This window comes from Prenolepis imparis, unplaced genomic scaffold, assembly GCF_030444845.1.
Source record: "Prenolepis imparis isolate NDT839.2.m4 unplaced genomic scaffold, iyPreImpa1.0 SCAF_3, whole genome shotgun sequence".
In the NCBI taxonomy this organism is placed as follows: Eukaryota; Metazoa; Arthropoda; class Insecta; order Hymenoptera; family Formicidae; genus Prenolepis; species Prenolepis imparis.
This window is the reverse complement of record NW_028141161.1, coordinates 19,924,117-19,943,930: the sequence shown is the minus strand read 5'-3', so window position 1 is coordinate 19,943,930 and position 19,814 is coordinate 19,924,117. Positions and strand designations below refer to the sequence as shown.

The 19,814-nt window shown below is 30.9% G+C and overlaps 2 protein-coding genes across 4 annotated transcripts; both read left to right on the top strand.

The window, feature by feature from the left end:
- The first annotated feature begins 439 nt into the window (after nucleotides 1-439).
- On the top strand, nucleotides 440-2,662 carry LOC145933949 (serine/threonine-protein kinase 16). Its single transcript, XM_083034024.1, has 6 exons — nucleotides 440-686; nucleotides 974-1,208; nucleotides 1,295-1,499; nucleotides 1,593-1,747; nucleotides 1,813-1,947; nucleotides 2,386-2,662. The coding sequence occupies exons 1-6, from the start codon at nucleotides 577-579 to the stop codon at nucleotides 2,500-2,502; spliced, it is 957 nt and encodes a 318-aa protein (XP_082890150.1). The 5' UTR covers nucleotides 440-576; the 3' UTR covers nucleotides 2,503-2,662.
- On the top strand, nucleotides 2,536-15,134 carry Atpcl (ATP-citrate synthase). Of its 3 annotated transcripts, XM_083034011.1 has the most exons (13): nucleotides 2,536-2,684; nucleotides 2,759-2,961; nucleotides 3,391-3,677; nucleotides 9,361-9,716; nucleotides 10,423-10,616; nucleotides 10,702-11,012; nucleotides 11,108-11,426; nucleotides 11,505-11,940; nucleotides 12,070-12,395; nucleotides 12,526-13,045; nucleotides 13,362-13,667; nucleotides 13,761-14,178; nucleotides 14,309-15,134. In XM_083034011.1, exons 4-13 carry the CDS (start codon nucleotides 9,375-9,377, stop codon nucleotides 14,398-14,400), a joined length of 3,264 nt encoding a protein of 1,087 aa, XP_082890137.1. In that variant the 5' UTR covers nucleotides 2,536-2,684; nucleotides 2,759-2,961; nucleotides 3,391-3,677; nucleotides 9,361-9,374; the 3' UTR covers nucleotides 14,401-15,134. The 3 variants fall into 3 exon arrangements, with proteins under 3 accessions (XP_082890137.1, XP_082890138.1, XP_082890139.1); XM_083034012.1 differs by lacking the exons at nucleotides 2,536-2,684; nucleotides 2,759-2,961 and having other exon boundaries at nucleotides 3,185-3,677; XM_083034013.1 differs by lacking the exons at nucleotides 2,536-2,684; nucleotides 2,759-2,961; nucleotides 3,391-3,677 and adding an exon at nucleotides 8,607-8,807.
- The last annotated feature ends 4,680 nt before the right edge of the window (nucleotides 15,135-19,814 follow it).

Here is a 19,814-nt window from a genome sequence, read left to right as displayed (position 1 = left end):
AAGGTTTCCTGTTATTCTTTCACATGCTCTCCTTGCCTTCCTGAGCTTATTTTGTATTTGCAAACTATATAACTTTAATAAAAAATAAATATTTGTATGAACTGACAGCTTGTTGGTAAATTTTCAAAATTTTTTCTTTTTTTTAAATTAAAGATGACCACTCATGCCTTTATTAACATATGTACTTTAATCCCTGAAAAGGATTTTTAATTTTATAAAAGCAATAAAAAATAAACATAAAATTACAAATTAAATTTCGTCGGTAAAGTCAACTCCAGCATCACCAAATTTTTAGCGCCAAAGAGCGATTTTACCGATATTATAATTTTACCGACCAAATATTCTACCGAGCTTCTGAAATAGATATGGCAGATGGCGATAATAGTGACTTGGCGTCGTGCGAAAAATTTCTGTCGAGAATATATTTCTCCAATTCCTCACCTAACTTAACCTAGTTATATATTGACGTGTCAAGTCAAAACATATTTGCATGCTCTATGCGAACGAACGAAACGGCGAGATATTTGTCGCTAAATTTATTTTGCTTTTTATCGCTATGATAATAAACAACTGAAAATGAATAGTCTAGGTCTAAATATAATTTTAAGGATGGGTTGTTTATGCGCCAAAGAGACCATTACAATAAACTCGAGGAAATATAGAGTCCGCGAACATCTCGGCGAAGGGCAAGTTTCATCAAAAATAACTTGTATTAATACGTCTAATTTTTTCATAATTTTAATATTTTTGTCGATCGTGCGATTTATACGACACGTCGCATAAATAATGCATTGATTAGAAATGATTTCTAAACAATTATTTAACCTAATCTTTACTCGATGCAGTATGAAAACAAAGGAATATTTTTCTATCTACAAAAGAGAGATTGTATTCGTAGTCGCTCGTAAATTTTACAAAGGAAATTAATATTTCCAAAAAAGGGTGACAAACAACAAAACTTTTCATTTTTCAGCGGATTCAGCACAGTACTTTTAGCCGAGGATGTTGTTACGCACAAAAAGTACGCTATTAAAAAAATTATTTGCTATGGATCGGAAGACCAACAATTGGCAGGGAAAGAAGTTGAATATTATAAGCTGATAAAGCATCCGAACGTCATAGAATGCATAGATTCGACACATAAGGGTACAGCGGATCCAATTCTCAACACAACGAGCGAAGTGTTGATTGTTTTACCATATTATTACGTAAGTTGAAACGACTTTTTAACCAAAATATAATGTTTTATGCGATGTATTTTTGGATGAATCCATCAATATCGTTGCCATTTCAGAGAGGAACTTTAGCGAATGAATTAGAACGGAGAGCAAAGAATCATGATTACATGAGTCCTATAGATATTCTCAGCATTTTTCTACAGATTTGCGAGGGCGTGAAAGCATTTCACGAGACTAAACCAGAACCTCTTGCACACAGAGATTTGAAAACTGCAAATATAGTACTTAGCGATGATGGAACACCTGTTATTATGGATTTGGGTAGATTATATTTTATATTATATATTATTAATATTTATTTAGTTATATTAAATGTCAATTTTTTTGGTCATTAAATACTAAATCACTGTTTAGGTTCCATGGCAACTGCCAGAGTGCAAGTATGCGGTACTCAAGCTGCACGGATTTTACAAGATGTAGCAGCCGAAAGATGCTCTATGCCATATAGAGCGCCAGAATTATTCAATGTCGAGAGCTATTCAATGGTTGATGAACGAACAGACATTTGGGTAAGTATTGTACTTCTACACTTCTTTCAATATATTTTTTCCAAGTAACATGTGCCTTTTTTTAGTCGTTGGGGTGTATATTATATGCATTATGTTATTTTAAATCTCCTTTTGATACTGTTTACGAACGTGGTGACAGCGTAGCTCTTGCCGTGATGAGTGCACATGTAACATTTCCAGAAGATTCTCCGTATAACGAGGTTGTATGCCTTGTGTTTCTTATAGGTCTGTCCATCGTTAATATTATTTATAACATTTATTAATTTTATATTTCTTTGAATCTAGCAATGAAACATGAAACAATCAAATATTTATTATAAATTTAATTATTCACAGATTTATATTCTACTTTTCATTTTGATTTATTTTATTAAATATTTATTGTTTTATTTTTTCAAGAAAAAATAAACATTTAATATCTGAATAATATTTATTATATTATAATATTAATTATTTTTATAAAAAAATTTATTTATAGTAAATACATAAAATTCAATATATAATTCTTGTTTTAATTTTTAAATTAAGTTGAACTTTTTCTCTAAAGGTGGACAGACCTTTATGCTTTAATTTTGCCTGGTACCAATTTTAAAGATATCTTTAAATATAATTTAAAAAATTATATCTTTCCTTTTCAGGATATACAAAACTTGATTCTGTCAATGTTGAAAGTCAATCCAATGGAACGTCCATATATATATAGCGTAATAGAAAATGTGCACGATACCATTGCTAAATTGGAAGGTAGAGTGTAATCGCTGACATGGGGCATAAACTATTACAATGATTTAAGCTATGCCTTTAAGAAATATGCAACATTGTGCAATGTATAGGAAAGAAGGGAAAGAGAGATGAATGCATTTATATATCAATTTATACAAGCCTATAAGCAATATGAAAAAAATATCACAATTACATACATCAACAAATTATATTTGTAAGAAAGTTTCAAATGACCAAGGGGAGATGGCAAAAATAATAATAATGAAAAGAACAAAACGTTATTTTCAGAAACATTAAACACACGTGGCATAAAGATTCAAGATTCATACATTCCTCATGTAATTTATAATTATAATATATAAATTTTTGCAATGTAAAAAGTAAAATAAGTAACAAAAAAACAATATTTTAATATATACATGCGTCACGGGAGAAGAAATGTATATATTAATGTTACTGTATCAATATTTGTTAAGACACAGCACGATCAGGTATGTTACTTATATAAATGCAAAAATTCTTTTTATGTTTAAAGAAATATTTTAATATATTTAAATTTCATTACTTAGTATGATTGTACGATATACAGCTGTAATTATTGTTTCTAATATTGTGTAATTGGAAATTTTTATTTTATTTTCTAATTCTTTTTATTTTATATATGTAACCATTATATGTATGATGTACCATTATATTTTATTATGGCTTAATTCTTTCCAAAAGATAGAATTAGGCCTATAACCGGTTCCACGTATTTTGCACATCATACGTGGAAAAGATCGTCCGATGTGACGTTTGCCGTTGACGTCACAGTTATTCGTTACGATTGGCGTCCATGGCCAACGTGACAGCGCGAAATCTGATATTTTTACAATATATGCCTCGAATAAAAGTAAAATTTCTATCGTTTCTTATCGCAGGTGTCTTAATTGCGCTTCGTTGCCGATTTGTAAGGTCGACGCGAGCCGGGATGTCGCTCCGTTTGCTTTCTATTCCGTTTCGCGGGAAATCGAGTCTACCCAACTTATATTTCGTTCCCGTATTGTGGCAATATTTCTTGACGCAAGTCCAAGAGGAGAACGGAGAATCTCGAGTAATCTTTTCGTGGCGGTGCAAGTGGACGCACGCTGGGTCTCGCTCTCGGACTTGTTCAGCATCTGCCAGAGATTTTCAACGTTTACGAAGCCGGCTGCGCCGTTTGTCACTTGTGAGTAAATCGATCGTCGAAACGATTAATTGCCGATACGGAAGTAACGATATCTAAATCCGTTGTATCGAGCACCTCGGACTTCTAACCTCTTCCGCGCGTTCAGCTCCGATGAATTTCGATAAATCTCTCTCTCTCTCTCTCTCTCTCTCTCTCTCTCTCTCTCTCTCTCTCTCTCTCTCTCTCTCTCTCTCTTTCTTTTTCTTTTTCTCTCTCTCTCTCGGCTCGCTATTGACGGGTGCTTTCGCTTCACGAATCGTGCGATACGATCTCCCTTCATTCAAGAATATATTTATAGTACATAAAGCAATAACGACATCCGGCTCATTCATATGATTAATAGTGAAGAGAGAGAGAGAAATTTCGAAAAAATATGTCTAGTGCAATAATGTTGACATTGCGATATCGATCATACTAGCTGTCAAAATTATATATATATATGTATATATATATATAAAACAAATTTTATATATGTATGTGTGTGTGTATGTGATTTATGTGTTTTCTAATTTCGAACATCTTATTGATTAGGATGAATTTATTATTGATACATTCTATTTTCGCTTTTCTGGCATTTCTATATTCTAGATGTCTCTCTGTCTTTAAACCAGCTGTTTTTCTTCCGAATCAAGATTCTCTCTTCTTTCGCTGCTTTCTCACTTTGCATGATGAATGATGACCACGTGATCACGTTAGAGAAAGCGAGTGAAAGGCACAGAGCGTTGCATAATGACACTTGCGCATATATGTCATTAGAAGAAAAGTGAAAAATTTTATGATGAAATTTTAGAATAGAGGAAATATTTGATCCCGATTGAGAGTTTTGAATAAGAAAATTTACATGTTTTAAACTTTATATGACTATACAATTTTGTCAGAGATATATATATCGAATTTTGAATTTCGAATAACTATTGAAAGTTTCTTTTAAATTTGTTGTCAATTTGTTATCTAATGACACTATTTGATATAATTGAAATAACACTTTTGAACGACACTTGAAATAATACTTCACTCAATTGTAATGATACTTTTGATATATAAGTTACTGTAATTTAAAGAAATTATTTTATTGCAATAAATAGAGCATACTATTTATTCAACAATGTACAAAATTCTTGCACAGAAAGCTTATTGCTGCAAGGTATATATTTAACGTTATATATTATTTAAGCCAATATATTATTTAACGTTATATTTAAAGTTTTTCACTTTTACAACATATAATAAAATATCGACACTAATCTATTCGCAAAGTGCAATATATCTACTATGTTTCTTCTTCCGGTACGATTAAGAATTTCTAATAATAAGACTAGAAAAGTGTTCTACTCATAGTATTTTATCATAATATTTGAAATGCTAATTAGTTACACACCATTGGAGTGCGCAATGTACGTTCCACATTTTCAATTATGCAAGCAAGAATCGTTAAAGATGCAACGCGTCAAAAAAAAAAGAAGACGTTTCAGTTCTTTATTCGCGATCGGACGACGCGTTTATCTTTCGTAGGTAGATAACATTAGAAGGTTGTTTTGCGTAACGATCTATATATATATATGTATGTATGTGTGTGTGTATATATATTGTATATACATATATATATATTGTATATACATATATATATATATATATATATATACATATATATATATTAGGGTGGTCCTTATATGGGTTTTTTCAGAATTTTAATGTTGGATAGTCGTAAATCGGCTTTAAATGTGAAAAAAAAAATCTCTAATTTTTTCAGATTTTTATTTTGAGCCCTGAGTCTCCCTGTTGGCACGTAATTTTCTTTTTCATTTAAAAAATATTTATTTAAGTTAGTTCTAGTCTAAAATAGCGACATTTTATGAAATACGTTTCATTGCCGTGAAAATAGTCAAACATCGTATATGAGGTATTTCACTCGAGTTGTGTGTGTTATACTACACACAAATCGAGTGAAAAAATTTAAATTATTATTTTACGGAGTCAATATATCGATTAATTTATTATTTTCCATTGATTTTTTTTCGTTGAAGATATAATTTTTTTGTATTCTTTTTTAATACAGCTTATTTTCTTGTATTGGTAGTCCTGATGATACATTGGGCTTTTGTTTTAGGTATTTCACGTGCAAACAGGGAGACTCAGGGCTGAAAATAAAAATCTGAAAAAATTAGAGAATCATTTTTTCTACATTTGGAGCTGATTTATGACTATCCAACATGATCTTCCATTTAACGACCACTCTAATATATATATATATATATATATATATATATATATATATTATATTATAACTTTATAAAGCTAAATTTAAATCTAAATGAAGTTTGAATTTCTCCTGATAATAGGAATATGAACATTAGTTTCATTTATATCGGTATAACGGGTACAAGTGTAATTGTGTTTTAACGCATTTTATCTAGATAGAAGAAACAACATTAAATTACCGTCGTCGAGCAAACATTTTAACCGATGTTTTAAAAGCTAAATGGTTTCAGAGAATATAATTCTTTATTCGCTTGATGTAACTTCTATTCATCGAAAAAATATGCTTACTCTTTATTCTTCAGTTGATGAAGAGGAGAAAGCACGTATAAAACAACTGCGTAAGAATGCTTAATAAATTAATAAACCATTAAGAGATAATTATATAGTTATAGGTGAATCGGAATAATCATAAATCTTTTAAAGTTCTTATGTACACGTGTGTGATACTACATTTTTTGCGATTTAATTATTTGAGTGTTTCAAATTACGCATGCAGACGCTATTTAAATTATAATTTCTGTATTTGTTAGTATATGTGTGTGTATGTACCTTTGACATTGAAATTCCTTTTCAATTTAACGGAAAAAAGAAGTAGACATGCGAAAAATAAATGATTCTGTAGCATCAATGTTGTTCAATCGAATCGAAATTTTTATCTCATCGAAAATGAATAGATCCCCGACAGAGAGATTCGGAACAATTCCGTGAAAAACTTTCGCTTTTCTTTTTCTGTTAAAATAAAATTTCGATGTTTTAATTAGCGGTAGAAAAGAATTTACAATTAATGGCCGAAAATTAAACTTTAACGTCTTATTATAATTTATTATTTCGCGTTCCTCACGTTCTATCAATGGCCTTTTGCTATCATTTACTATCACGCGTGACATGCAACGACCTTGGTATAATGTATGTACTAGTGACACGAAAAAAACGCGCATAAAAAGAGTTACGTGCACATTTATGTGATAATTGTATGCAAACAAAAATCTGCATTTTGTTCTGATGGAATATATTATAAGGCGATATATATTAAGATGTAATTGTAATTGATATATTTTATGTATATAATACTAATTGTTTCTCGTGTCGCGAAAAACGTGTCTCCGTTATATACGTATTTCGTTTAACGGAGAGACAGATTTGATGCACAAACTGTTAACGATATTAGACTTATATTTCGCGCTTCGATAATTAACTATTTCATTGCAATTCCTTCCGCGAATCTTTAACTCGAAATACATTTCGCGGTTCGATGATTAACTATTTCATTGCAATTCCTTCCGCGAATCTTTAACTCGAGATCGCATGTAGCATCTACATACTAGGAAATAACGTCATTGCAAAAGAATACGTAGTAGTAGTACACAATAATGATTAAAAAATAATTACAAGTCTTTCCACGAAAATAGGTTTAATTTTATGCAGCACAGTCACTGAAAGATATAAATATTTACAAAAAAACTCTATTTTAAAACATATGATATATAAATAGAATTTGACACGAGAATTCTTGTAAAATAATTCTTGCAGAGATATCTAACTTTTTAGTTTATTTCGAATCTTTCTTTAGTTTTAACAGTCAGAATTATTTTAACATTAGAATTATATTTAACATAAATTGTTAAAAATAATTATATACAAATATAAAATTATTGAAAATCAAAAGTCTCAAATGGCTTTCTATGAAATAAGACGTTTAGCTTCGTGTACATTACATCCTCTCGAAAAAAATTCTTTTCTTTAATGTCTTAATAATTCACGTAATGTTTAACGAGAAAAACTGAAAATAAGAGAAAAATTTTTTACAAAATTAAACTTAATTAAACTACGAAATTAATTGATGCATTTTCTTTCTTCTCTTCAAGTGATATAAATTAAATGATTGGTAATTATTTACTTTTAGAGAACCTCGCTTCGCGTGGGAATATATCGGACTTTATTCCCCGTTTAAACATGTACTTAAATGTACAAATATGCAAATAATAAATTAGGTAAAGTTCAAATTATACAGTTAAATGCACATTTATACGGTTAACTTGTTTCGTTAATAACTTTAATGAACAATAACCGACGGCTAAAACCTTTTGAATGTTATTCAGAGTCATGACTTTGACAACATATGTCAAGGTCAAGGTCAAGGTCGTTCGGAGATGTTCCTTTAAAAGTAAATAATTACCAAATGATTTTATCTTTGCCAACCCTTTGAAAGTAATTCAGAATCGTGACGTTGACATATATTGTCAAAGTCCAGAATTATTGGAGAAAAGGAAAGATACATTAATTATACATTAAAGATTTACTGACTTATAAATTTTTAATAGCTCATACATTATTCGCGATTTATGTATTATTCTAAAATTTACATATTAAGATGTAAAATTATGAAAAAGAAGTCTACCTTCCTCTCAGATAAACACAAATATTTACGTGTACATATAATAATAACTCTGTCAAAGTAATTTATTGAAAATACTAAGCTATATAGCTTTTATAATATTAATTGAAATTATGTCACGCCATTAATCACATGATTAATTATCCGCTTCGATAATATCATACATTTTTTTATAACGGATCACAGAAAAAACATATGATATCATCGTTCCATTCTCTTTTTGTGCTATATTCGTAACCAATTTATATATATGTAAGTACGTAAGATAAATTGTAAGAGAGAGATAGAGAGCGAATGAGATACAAAATATAAAAAAAAAAGAGTCTTCGTAAAATCATACGATATCTCGCGATATCGCGCGCGGGAATATGGCAGTGTGTTATATATTATATCGTAGCGTCACATTGAAAGCTCACAGTTAGCTACCGCGGATGACGGTAAGAACATCCACGTGAAATCAAATCATTTTCTCGCAGGTACACACAAATATTCATATTTATCGGAAAAATTTTAATACAAAAAATAACGAAGGAGTTCGTCTATTTGAAAAGTTCTATGCAATTTCAGTTTCGAAAATCTTTTTTCTTAAAGTCAGAACATAGTGCATCAGTTTATAATAGTGAACATGTACAAATATTAATACTCTCCAATACATCTCTATATATATTATAATTCTCAAGTGATAAATTGCATATATTTATCACTAAAGGAATATTATTAAACATGTACGTGTTGATCACGTGATATAATCAGTTACGCAATCAAGTATGATAGAGATAATGCAGTTTAAATATTTTTTAGATTACATTTTCGAATATTTATTATGATATTAAAATTTACATTATTAAAAAAAAAATTATGTTAAAGATATTATATATTAATAAAGTTTTATCACAAAAAATGGAGTCACTTTTTCGTAGAAACGAATTTTCATGAATAAATTATCATCCATATATGTATTATCTAATCTTTGAATTATCCTATATAGAGTATCCAAATATATGAATCTATACATTGATCTGTCGACAGGACTGTAAAGAAAAATGGCAGCAAAGGCAATTCGCGAGGCGACCGGGAAAGATTTAATTAATCGCAAGCTTTCTGTTGGAACAAAAGTGGCCAAATGTAGATTCGTGCCTATTACGGAAGATACAAATTGGATCGATATCGCCAACGAATATCCGTGGCTCAAGACGGAGAAACTAGTCGTAAAGCCGGATCAATTAATCAAGCGCCGAGGAAAGCTCGGATTAATCAAAGTGAACGCAGATTTACCCACGGTACAAAAATGGGTTGAACAACGCATGAACAAGGAGCAACGAGTCGGCAAGGCCACCGGAAAGTTAAAAACATTCATAATCGAGCCATTCGTACCGCACAAACCGGTAATTTTTTTATATTGTTATTTCTATATATAAATGTGCGCGCGCACGTATCTTAAAAACAAACTTGAGGAAGTGAAATTTTTAAAATATTACTTAAATGGAGAGGATAAAAAATTAAGAATGATTGCGATCGCTATATGGATAAGAATTATTATTAAAACGTTATTCAAATGTTCTAAATACATTAAAATATGATGACAAAATGAAACAATGAAAATTAACAACGTTAATTTTTTTTTATATTAAATTTTTGTTATTTTTCAATTCTAATTCGATTTTCGTGTTGTACCTATATAATCTTATTATGCTTTTAGAAATATTTTGTGGGGTCGATGATCCTATATTAAAGAATACAAATACTCGTGTAAAATATGCAGTATAACGTTGTATTTTATTAGATAAAATTTTTTGTTTTATATTAAAACGTAGTATTGACAATGACTTAAATTTACGATATATATAATTTTTTACTCCTTTATTTGTGGTGGCAATTTAATGATATTATCACTTTTGTAGAAAGAACAAGTTTAATCAATAAATGTAAACTTTTTTTTACACAATAATTTTTTTTGAAATATGATTTTTTAAAAATATGTCTAGATATTTGATGCGCTCATTTCAATTATGCTAAAATATGGATGCCATTTTATACATTGAGATATTATTGAGATATTTTAGCATTGTATTGTACTTACTTACGTTACAGGAAGAAGAAGTTTATATCTGTATTTATTCTCATCGCAAAGCTGACACAATACTATTTCATCACCAAGGAGGTGTTGATATTGGAGATGTCGATGCTAAAGCTTTGAAACTAGATATACCAGTTGGCGGCGAGTTGCCGGATCGATCTACATTAATAAACAGACTTCTGACTAATGTGACGGACGACAAAAAAGTGTAATGATGCTTAATCATTATATATGATTATAAATGAGTTGTATTTTCATATTTGTTCATACGTTTTTCCCTTTCTATAATACAGGATGATTGCTGAATTCATAGAATCTCTTTATAAGCTTTACGTTAATTTATATTTCACATACATGGAGATCAATCCGTTGGTGGTAACGGATACTGCGATTTATATACTCGATCTCGCAGCCAAGCTGGATACCACGGCGGATTTCATATGTAAACCGGATTGGGGTGAAATCGATTATCCACCGCCATTTGGAAGGGACGCTTATCCGGAGGAAGCCTACATAGCTGATTTGGATGCCAAGTCGGGCGCCAGTTTAAAATTGACGATTCTTAATCCAAACGGCCGCATATGGACAATGGTTGCTGGTGGTGGTCGGTAGATGTTCATATAATAACTCGCGTTCGCTCTTTCGTAATTTCGTAGTTTATTTACAAATACTATTTTATGATTTATATGGTTCTTACAGGTGCGTCTGTAATATATTCGGACACGATTTGTGACTTGGGCGCGGCGGATGAATTGGCCAATTACGGCGAATATTCCGGTGCCCCTAGCGAACAACAAACTTACGAATACGCAAAAACCATCCTGAGTTTGATGACGAAGACAAAGCGTGTCAATGGAAAAGTTCTGATTATAGGAGGTGGAATCGCTAATTTCACAAATGTAGCTGCGACATTTAAAGGTATTGTTAAGGCCCTTCAGGAATATCAGCCTAAACTGGTGGAGCATGATATAAGAATTTTTGTAAGAAGAGCTGGACCTAATTATCAAGAGGGCTTAAGGTAAGTAGAAGAAATTTCTTATACTGTTAATAGAAAAGAAATAAAAAATGATTTCTATAAGAATATTATTCCCGATAGGATAATACGGGAAGTTGGAAGACGTCTAGGAATTCCCGTTCACGTATTCGGTCCCGAGACACATATGACGGCTATATGCGCTATGGCGTTAGGAAAGAAACCGATCCCCGATCCGGAAGCTCAAGAATTCTCAACCGCAAACTTTCTCTTACCTTCCGGACAAGATGTCGGACCACCATCTACACCGTCCAAAAACAAATTGCCATTAGAACAACCTAATAAGTTAAGAACTGTTGATGCAGTGGATTCGGTCAACGGTGACAGACAACTTTTCAGCAATAAAACGAGATCCATCATTTGGGGCATGCAGACGAGAGCTGTACAGAGTATGTTGGATTTCGATTTTGTTTGCCGAAGATTCGAGCCATCTGTCGCTGCTATCGTTTATCCGTTCACTGGCGATCACAAGCAAAAGTTTTACTGGGGCCATAAGGAGGTAAGTTTTGAATAGGGAAACAAGAGTCAACAATAACGGAGCATATTAAAAAAAAAAAACTTATAAAGTAAAATAAGAATAATTGTAAAAAATATTGATTGTTATATTATTTTTATCTTCTTTAAATAGATTCTCATCCCTGTCTATAAACAAATGAAAGACGCTATGGCTAAGCATACTGATGCGGATGTAATGGTTACATTTGCCTCTCTAAGATCCGCCTACGAAAGCACCATGGAAACGCTGCAGTTTCCGCAAATCAGGACGATCGCGATAATCGCGGAAGGTATACCTGAAAATATGACTAGAAAATTGATCTTGGCGGCGCAACGAAGAAACGTGACTATAATCGGACCGGCGACTGTGGGGGGTGTGAAACCGGGTTGCTTTAAGATCGGCAACACCGGCGGAATGATGGACAATATTCTGCATAGCAAATTATACAGATCCGGCAGGTAATATATACCGCAGCGGAGATATCTTCTATCTAATAGAGATAAGATATCTTCTAATATCTCTCTCTAACAATGACAACAGTTTTCGTACAAAAGTACGATTGATTAACAACATCAACGTTATTTTCAGCGTCGCTTACGTCTCCCGTTCCGGTGGCATGTCAAACGAGTTAAATAACATCATCTCAAAGGCTTCCAACGGCGTGCTCGAGGGTGTCGCTATCGGTGGAGATCGTTATCCGGGAACTACCTTTATGGATCACATAATGCGCTATCAAAATAACTCGGACGCGGAGCTGATCGTACTGCTCGGAGAAGTCGGCGGTGTCGAGGAATACGAAGTATGCGAGGCATTGAAAAGCGGCAGGATCACGAAGCCATTGGTGGCTTGGTGCATCGGTACCTGTGCCAGTATGTTCAATTCCGAGGTGCAGTTCGGCCATGCCGGCTCGATCGCGCATTCCAATCTTGAAACAGCCTCCGCGAAAAACGCGGCGCTGAAGGCCGCCGGCGCCTACGTCCCGGACAGCTTCGACGCTCTTGGCGATCTTATACAAACCGTTTACGAAAAGCTGGTGAGAGACGGTACGGTGGTGCCGAAACCCGAAGTCCCACCACCAACAGTACCGATGGATTATAATTGGGCCAGGGTAAGTTTTATTTTTATCTATTGATCTACTACCCGATATTTTATTTTCGTTATCGAGACAAAAGCGAATTTATGTGTGGGAAATGTGTGTTTCAGACTATTTTCTCTCGTATCAATTTATTTCTCTTCGATATAACACGATATTATTTTTATACTTTATATTATATTTGATTAAAACTAATAATTTTCATAGCAAAATGACCTCTGTTCTTGCGCGTAATTTTCATTTTTTATCATAATTGAAGATTAAATAATTGTATCTATTATCTAATCATCATGTATATAATATAATACTTATGTATATGTCGTGTAAATAGGAACTTGGTTTAATACGTAAACCTGCGTCATTCATGACGTCTATTTGCGACGAACGTGGACAGGAATTATTGTACGCCGGTATGCCTGTAACTGAGGTGCTGAAACAAAACGTGGGCATCGGCGGCGTCGTGTCGCTCTTATGGTTTCAGCGTTGCTTACCCCCAACCTACTGTAAATTTCTCGAAATGTCATTGATGCTCACAGCTGATCATGGCCCGGCTGTTTCCGGGGCTCACAATACCATCGTTTGCGCGCGCGCTGGAAAAGATTTGGTCAGCTCTCTCGTTTCCGGACTTTTGACAATCGTAAGTAGAGAAGAAACTTAATAAAGGGAATGTACGTCTCGTCGAGAGATATTCGTATTCTAAAAAAAGATATAATTTAATTAATTTTTGCAGGGTGATCGTTTTGGTGGTGCCTTAGACGGTGCGGCTCACATGTTTTCCGAGGCATACGACGCCGGTCTACATCCGCAAGAATTTGTAAATAACACGCGTAAAAAAGGCAAGCTAATTATGGGTATCGGACATCGTGTCAAGTCGATCAACAATCCAGATATGCGCGTCAAGCTTATTAAAGAATTCGTGTTGGAGAATTTTCCTGCGAAACCTTTGGTCGAATATGCCTTGGAGGTTGAGAAAATAACGACCAGTAAGAAGCCTAATTTAATTCTTAATGTGGATGGAATTATCGCCAGCGCCTTCGTCGATATGCTGCGGAATAGTGGTAGTTTTACAAGAGAAGAGGCGCAAGAATATATTGAAATAGGTGCCATAAATAGTCTTTTCATCCTTGGTCGAAGTATAGGATTTATCGGTACGTGATATGCATACTTTAATTACTTATTAAACATGCATAAACATTTACATTATATTGATATGCATTATTCGCATTACGTAGAGAGATAATGTAATCATTCTTAATAACAAACAAGTTTTTCTTTTAGGTCATTACATGGATCAGAAAAGATTAAAGCAAGGCCTTTATCGCCATCCTTGGGATGATATTTCTTACGTATTACCTGAGCAATATAATTGAAAACTATATTACGATATATAGTGCTTAATGTCTCATCCTTAATCGCTTAGTCCAAAAACCATCTTAAAGATAAATGAGTTGAGATATAGAATATTAATTGTCGGTCTGTCGTCACGATCGATTAATCGATTAATTGTCAATTGAGATCAGTACACACAAAATTAGATTGCATGTCGCACAGTGCACCAAAAAGTGTTATATCGTACATTTTTTATTTTATTTTTATATATATATATATATATATAAAACTGGTTCTCTGAATTTAACTTATTCTCTTACATAATTTCTATAAATATATAATATTTTATTATATTATCTATTAATTTTAAACTTGTTAATTTTAATTAATGTTAACTAAAATATTATAACATTGATTAATTGCTCACAAATAGAACATTATAAGTCAGATTTACATTGCGAGGAAACATTAAATGACATTCGATATGTCATATAATTACAGCCTTATGATTCAATATAGATGCAAACAAAAATTATCAAATTCCAATATCACATTCCATAAAGTGCATTTTTGTGCAAATAGACTCAAAACTCGGAAATTGGTTTATCTAAAAACTAATTAGTTGACATGATTTTAATCGAAATTATCATCAGGTAAGAATTTTTGTTATTACTAATCTTTGTCTCTCTTTTTATCTCTCTTTTATGTGTACACAATTTTAAAGGAGTATAAAAAAGATAGTAAATATATATATTTATGACTGTATTGCACTCAAGTTTTTATTTAATTTTTTTTTAATCTTTAGAGAGATGCAGAGATGTTATAATAATACCTGTATGATTTATATAAAATGGAAATGGTTTTCAATTTATACAAAATTCATTATCTATGAGTGTTCAATTTGCTATTGAATCCAAGGTAAAAAAAAATTATAAGATTTAAAATTTAATCTGTACTGAAATGTAATAATATCCCGAAATTGCTATCATATTTTACGGCAAGTTACATGTAAGAAGTATATATATTATTTCTTAGAGCGAAATTATGATTTAAGAAATAAATTCTGCGGCTCTCTAAAAATTCCTTGTTTTATCTCACTGTAACGCCGTATTAAATTCTGACAAAAGTGAGAAATTGTGCATATTTTATTCTCTCTTGCTCTATTTTCCTTGATAATATCCTTATATCTTTTTACATTTATATTTTCTATCTTTAATAATTGTATCTTGTTTAGTTAATTTTTGAACGAGTTTGTTATATATTATGATTTGGCTTAGAAAATTTTGTATCAACCTATTGTTCTATTCTCCTCAGGAACACTCTTCGTGTTTGCGATTATAACGTCGATTAGAATTCTACTTCTATCTCAACGTTATTCTGATCTTGAAACTGGGTCCTCTGTTCCATCCTTGCACCATTTGAGTTTCTTCCTTTGGGAAATATATGAAATGTCCATGATCCATCGTCGATCCATCACGAAACTTTTATATAACGTCAGAAATGCGTTGCATTTTGCATCCTTCCATTCGTGGAACTGTCCAGTATATTCACTGAAAAAAGGTATTTACACATCTAACATAAAATTGTCGTTTATTTTGATATTAGTTGTAGTTATTGAGTATTTTAGATAAATTATGACATTATTTAATGTAACTGGACAATTAGTAATATCTGGTATATATATTGTTCTAGCCTTGTGTCTATTGTTCAGACACAAGGTCAAATGTCAAGTAAAAACAGAACGATATTGATGGAATCAACTAAGTTGCGTCTATTTACACAGATATTCGCATGTTATAATCATATAATTATTATTTGATTATATATATATATATATATATATATATATATATATATATATATATGTTAGTGTCCATCTAAATAGGAACAACTTAAAGTTGATTCCATCAATATTGTTCTGTCTTTAGTTGACATTTGGAGAGTAGCTTAACACAAGGACAGAATAATATATATCAAGCATCACTAATTGCTTTTCAGTTTCGGTTTAAATAATTCTGAGCATAAAACACGTCTAGATATTTAATTATTATCCACAATTCTATAGGTCGTGCGGGCTATAGTTTAATGTTTTTTAATATTTTTTTTGTCGGTTAGATCTTAATATTTAATACTTTAGTAGATGAAACACGAGAAAAATATTAAATGTATAATTATAATCTAATTTTGTTATTCCAATATAATTTATAATTAGCAAAGCAATGAATTGTATATGAATTTTCTGTGAATCGCATTATTAAAATATAGATATATTAATATACGGTAATGCGGTCACGTTTCGACAAGACGGTCAGAATTATGCAAAACTATGAGATTGAACCAGCTGTATTACCAGCCAATTTGTGTGTCATACGAAATAATATATCCCGTATGCTTGTACACTATTAATACTTAATGAAATCGTCATCATTATCGTTATTACAAAAGAAATGAGGAAATGGTTTCATGTATACTTATTTATTTATCAAATCATATTTCTTTCGAGAATTCTAAAAAATATTTTACACGAAATCGAAAGAGAGCTTTTAAAGGCAAATGAGCTTCTCTTTTCTATTTAAAAAAAAGATTCTTGCATATCGTTTAAAATTACGAGAAATGTTATTATAGCAGTTTAATAAAATCTTATTGTTTTTATTGCTAATAAAACTAAGCTAATAAAATAAATTTTACTATTTGATACAATTTGACACAATCTTCGCAGAATTTCTCTTTTTTTTTTTTTTTTTTGCAAAAATATCCAGTTTTTACTTATTTTTTTATAAATGACTTCAAATACTACATTATGTCATTAAGATCAAATGAGTAAGAAATGTAGGTCTGCATCATCATTTAGAAGAAAGTATTGTGTTATTCTAAATAGCCTTTTATGTCATGAGACATCAATTTCTCGTTAAATTCCAATTAAATCGACATACACGTTTCTATACATTCAGTCAAGCGTGGTAAAGTGGGTTAGATGGCTTTATACAAGCATATAATTTCTTGAAACAGAACCGATAACAGGTATCTGTTAAATATTCATGGTAAGTCGATCGGTCTTATATTGCCAGGGAACTTTACGCTAAAGTGATACCTTGAAAATGACACTTATCTATACTTGTCCTTGTAATAATTAATATTTATGACATAATTAATATTTTTTTTTTAATTTAATTACGTTAGATTGTAGCTTAGAAATGTGTTCCTCTGTTATGGATTTACTCTATCTTATTATTAAAAAATTCGATAATTATTTGAAATCGGATATTATATATAATAAATCGATTTTTTCTTTTATTTTATTATTGCATTTCTTTTATTGATATTGCAATATTGATATCGTGATTTTGTTCATGAAAAAGCAACTTATGTGTGCACAAAATGTAACCTTGCATGCACTTTATCTTGCTTTCGATGTATATATATCTTTAGAATCTCTGTTACCTAAAATAGTTTATTGAAATTATTCTTATAAACATACAGAAAATATAGATCTTTATCATATAAAAAATATATTATAATGAGAAGAAAGAGAGAGAATGACTTATGTACTCTCTACAAAAATATGTTTTCTTATTAATGTTTTTACATATATATTATTCTTAAAATTCAAACATAATCTTATTCGAATATTTTATTTTTTATTTAATTTATTTGTTTAATTTACTCTTCATCAACTTTAATACATTATTTAATGTTTTTTTTTTTAATTCCGAACGTTCATAGCCATAAATTTTGTCTTATCGGCACTTATCTTTAATTTTTACTTACTACCGAATTACATAGATTCTTTATCATTATTAATTGTTCTTATCAGGATAATCACTTATAAAATTATATCGTCAGCATGATATTATATATATTAATTTTTAAAGATGTATCTAATAATATTATTGATACAATATATAGATTGCAAATAATAAAAATCCTGAAAGAGAAACTGATTTTTATATATTAAGTATTGTGACGTAATTCGTAAATGAATAATAATAAATGAGTATTGCGAATAACTACTAGAAGATTAATTTAAAAAAAGTAAAAATTAAATAATGTATTATTTTATTAAAGAGGAGTAAGCGTGTCAACTTAGCACTTATTTATTAACAAAATGCCTTTAAATTATAAAAGTCTCCTATCAAATCGGATCTATTGTCTACATGTATTGATATTATCTATTATCTATAGAAAGTAAATAATGGATATCATACAGCATATAGTATTTTATATGTCAATCTTCGGATCCAGGAGTAGAATATCTATTGTCTAAGCATAAATGTCCTGCGAAATATTAATAGATTTGATTGGGATGTTTTTTTACTAGATTATAACCCTCGATGCGTCGAGTTTGCATTAAATTCTATGAAAGATTTAAGAGAATACGGACATATGTAGAATGTGGAAATAAGAATCGAAATTATTGAAATTGTAAGATAAAAAATGTGTTAATAATCAAACGTCGAATTTTTATGTTAATATCGTGCTTATCGTGATCGACATGAAGATTGAGCGTTTAAGTACTGATACAGAATATATGAAATATCTCATAAATTATTCAATTTAGGACGACCTCAACTCTTATACGCGGGACAATAACATGAGATTTATTTTACATAAAAGGATTATTAGTCTCATCGAAAGAGAGACAAAGAAAATGCGTTTTGCAGAGGAAATTAAATTGTAGCAAAATAAAGCTGATGCAAAATATTTTTATTCGCATATTTTTATTTTTTTTTAAATTAAAAAAAAATATAATTTACAATAGTTTCAGTTTCTAAAATTACATCATTTAATGTAATCACAATGCAATGTAGCAGCACATTATTCACTTAGGTTTAGATGAAGAGAGAAATCAATAAAAAGATGCGACATAAATTTTGAAAGATAACTCAAATTGGAAATTCTGCGAGTTGTGTTCACGAACAACTTTCTTCTTCTTTTACATTAGCATTAAAATTGTAATTATCGTGTGTATATGTATATGTATACGCACATATATGTGAAAGAGATATTGAAAAATCTATATGATGTAATGAAATATGTATTCAAATAAGGTATAAAACAAGTTCATAAAGTTAGCGAAGAATTATACATAGAGCTTCTGGAATTGCGCGGTAATTTATGTAAAAATGACTAATTTTTCTTGCTTAGATCTAGAGAGAAAAACCTTCGTCGATATACATATACATTACAATTCGAGCTAGAACATTCGAGCTTAGAGAAAGTACAGATAGAGGTATATAGAATTTAGACATTTTTAAACTCGCAAATGTCTTGTTATGGTTCTTATATATTCCTCCTTCGGTCGATTGTAAAACGAGATCATAAATTTCGTATTAGCCTCTTGCCCTAACACGTTTAAATGCCTTCACACGTTCTTATTCCTTGTGTAATACACACCAAAGAAGTATCGCTGCAGCTGTCACTATACTGACAGATCCCACGAAAATATAAGTGCGCA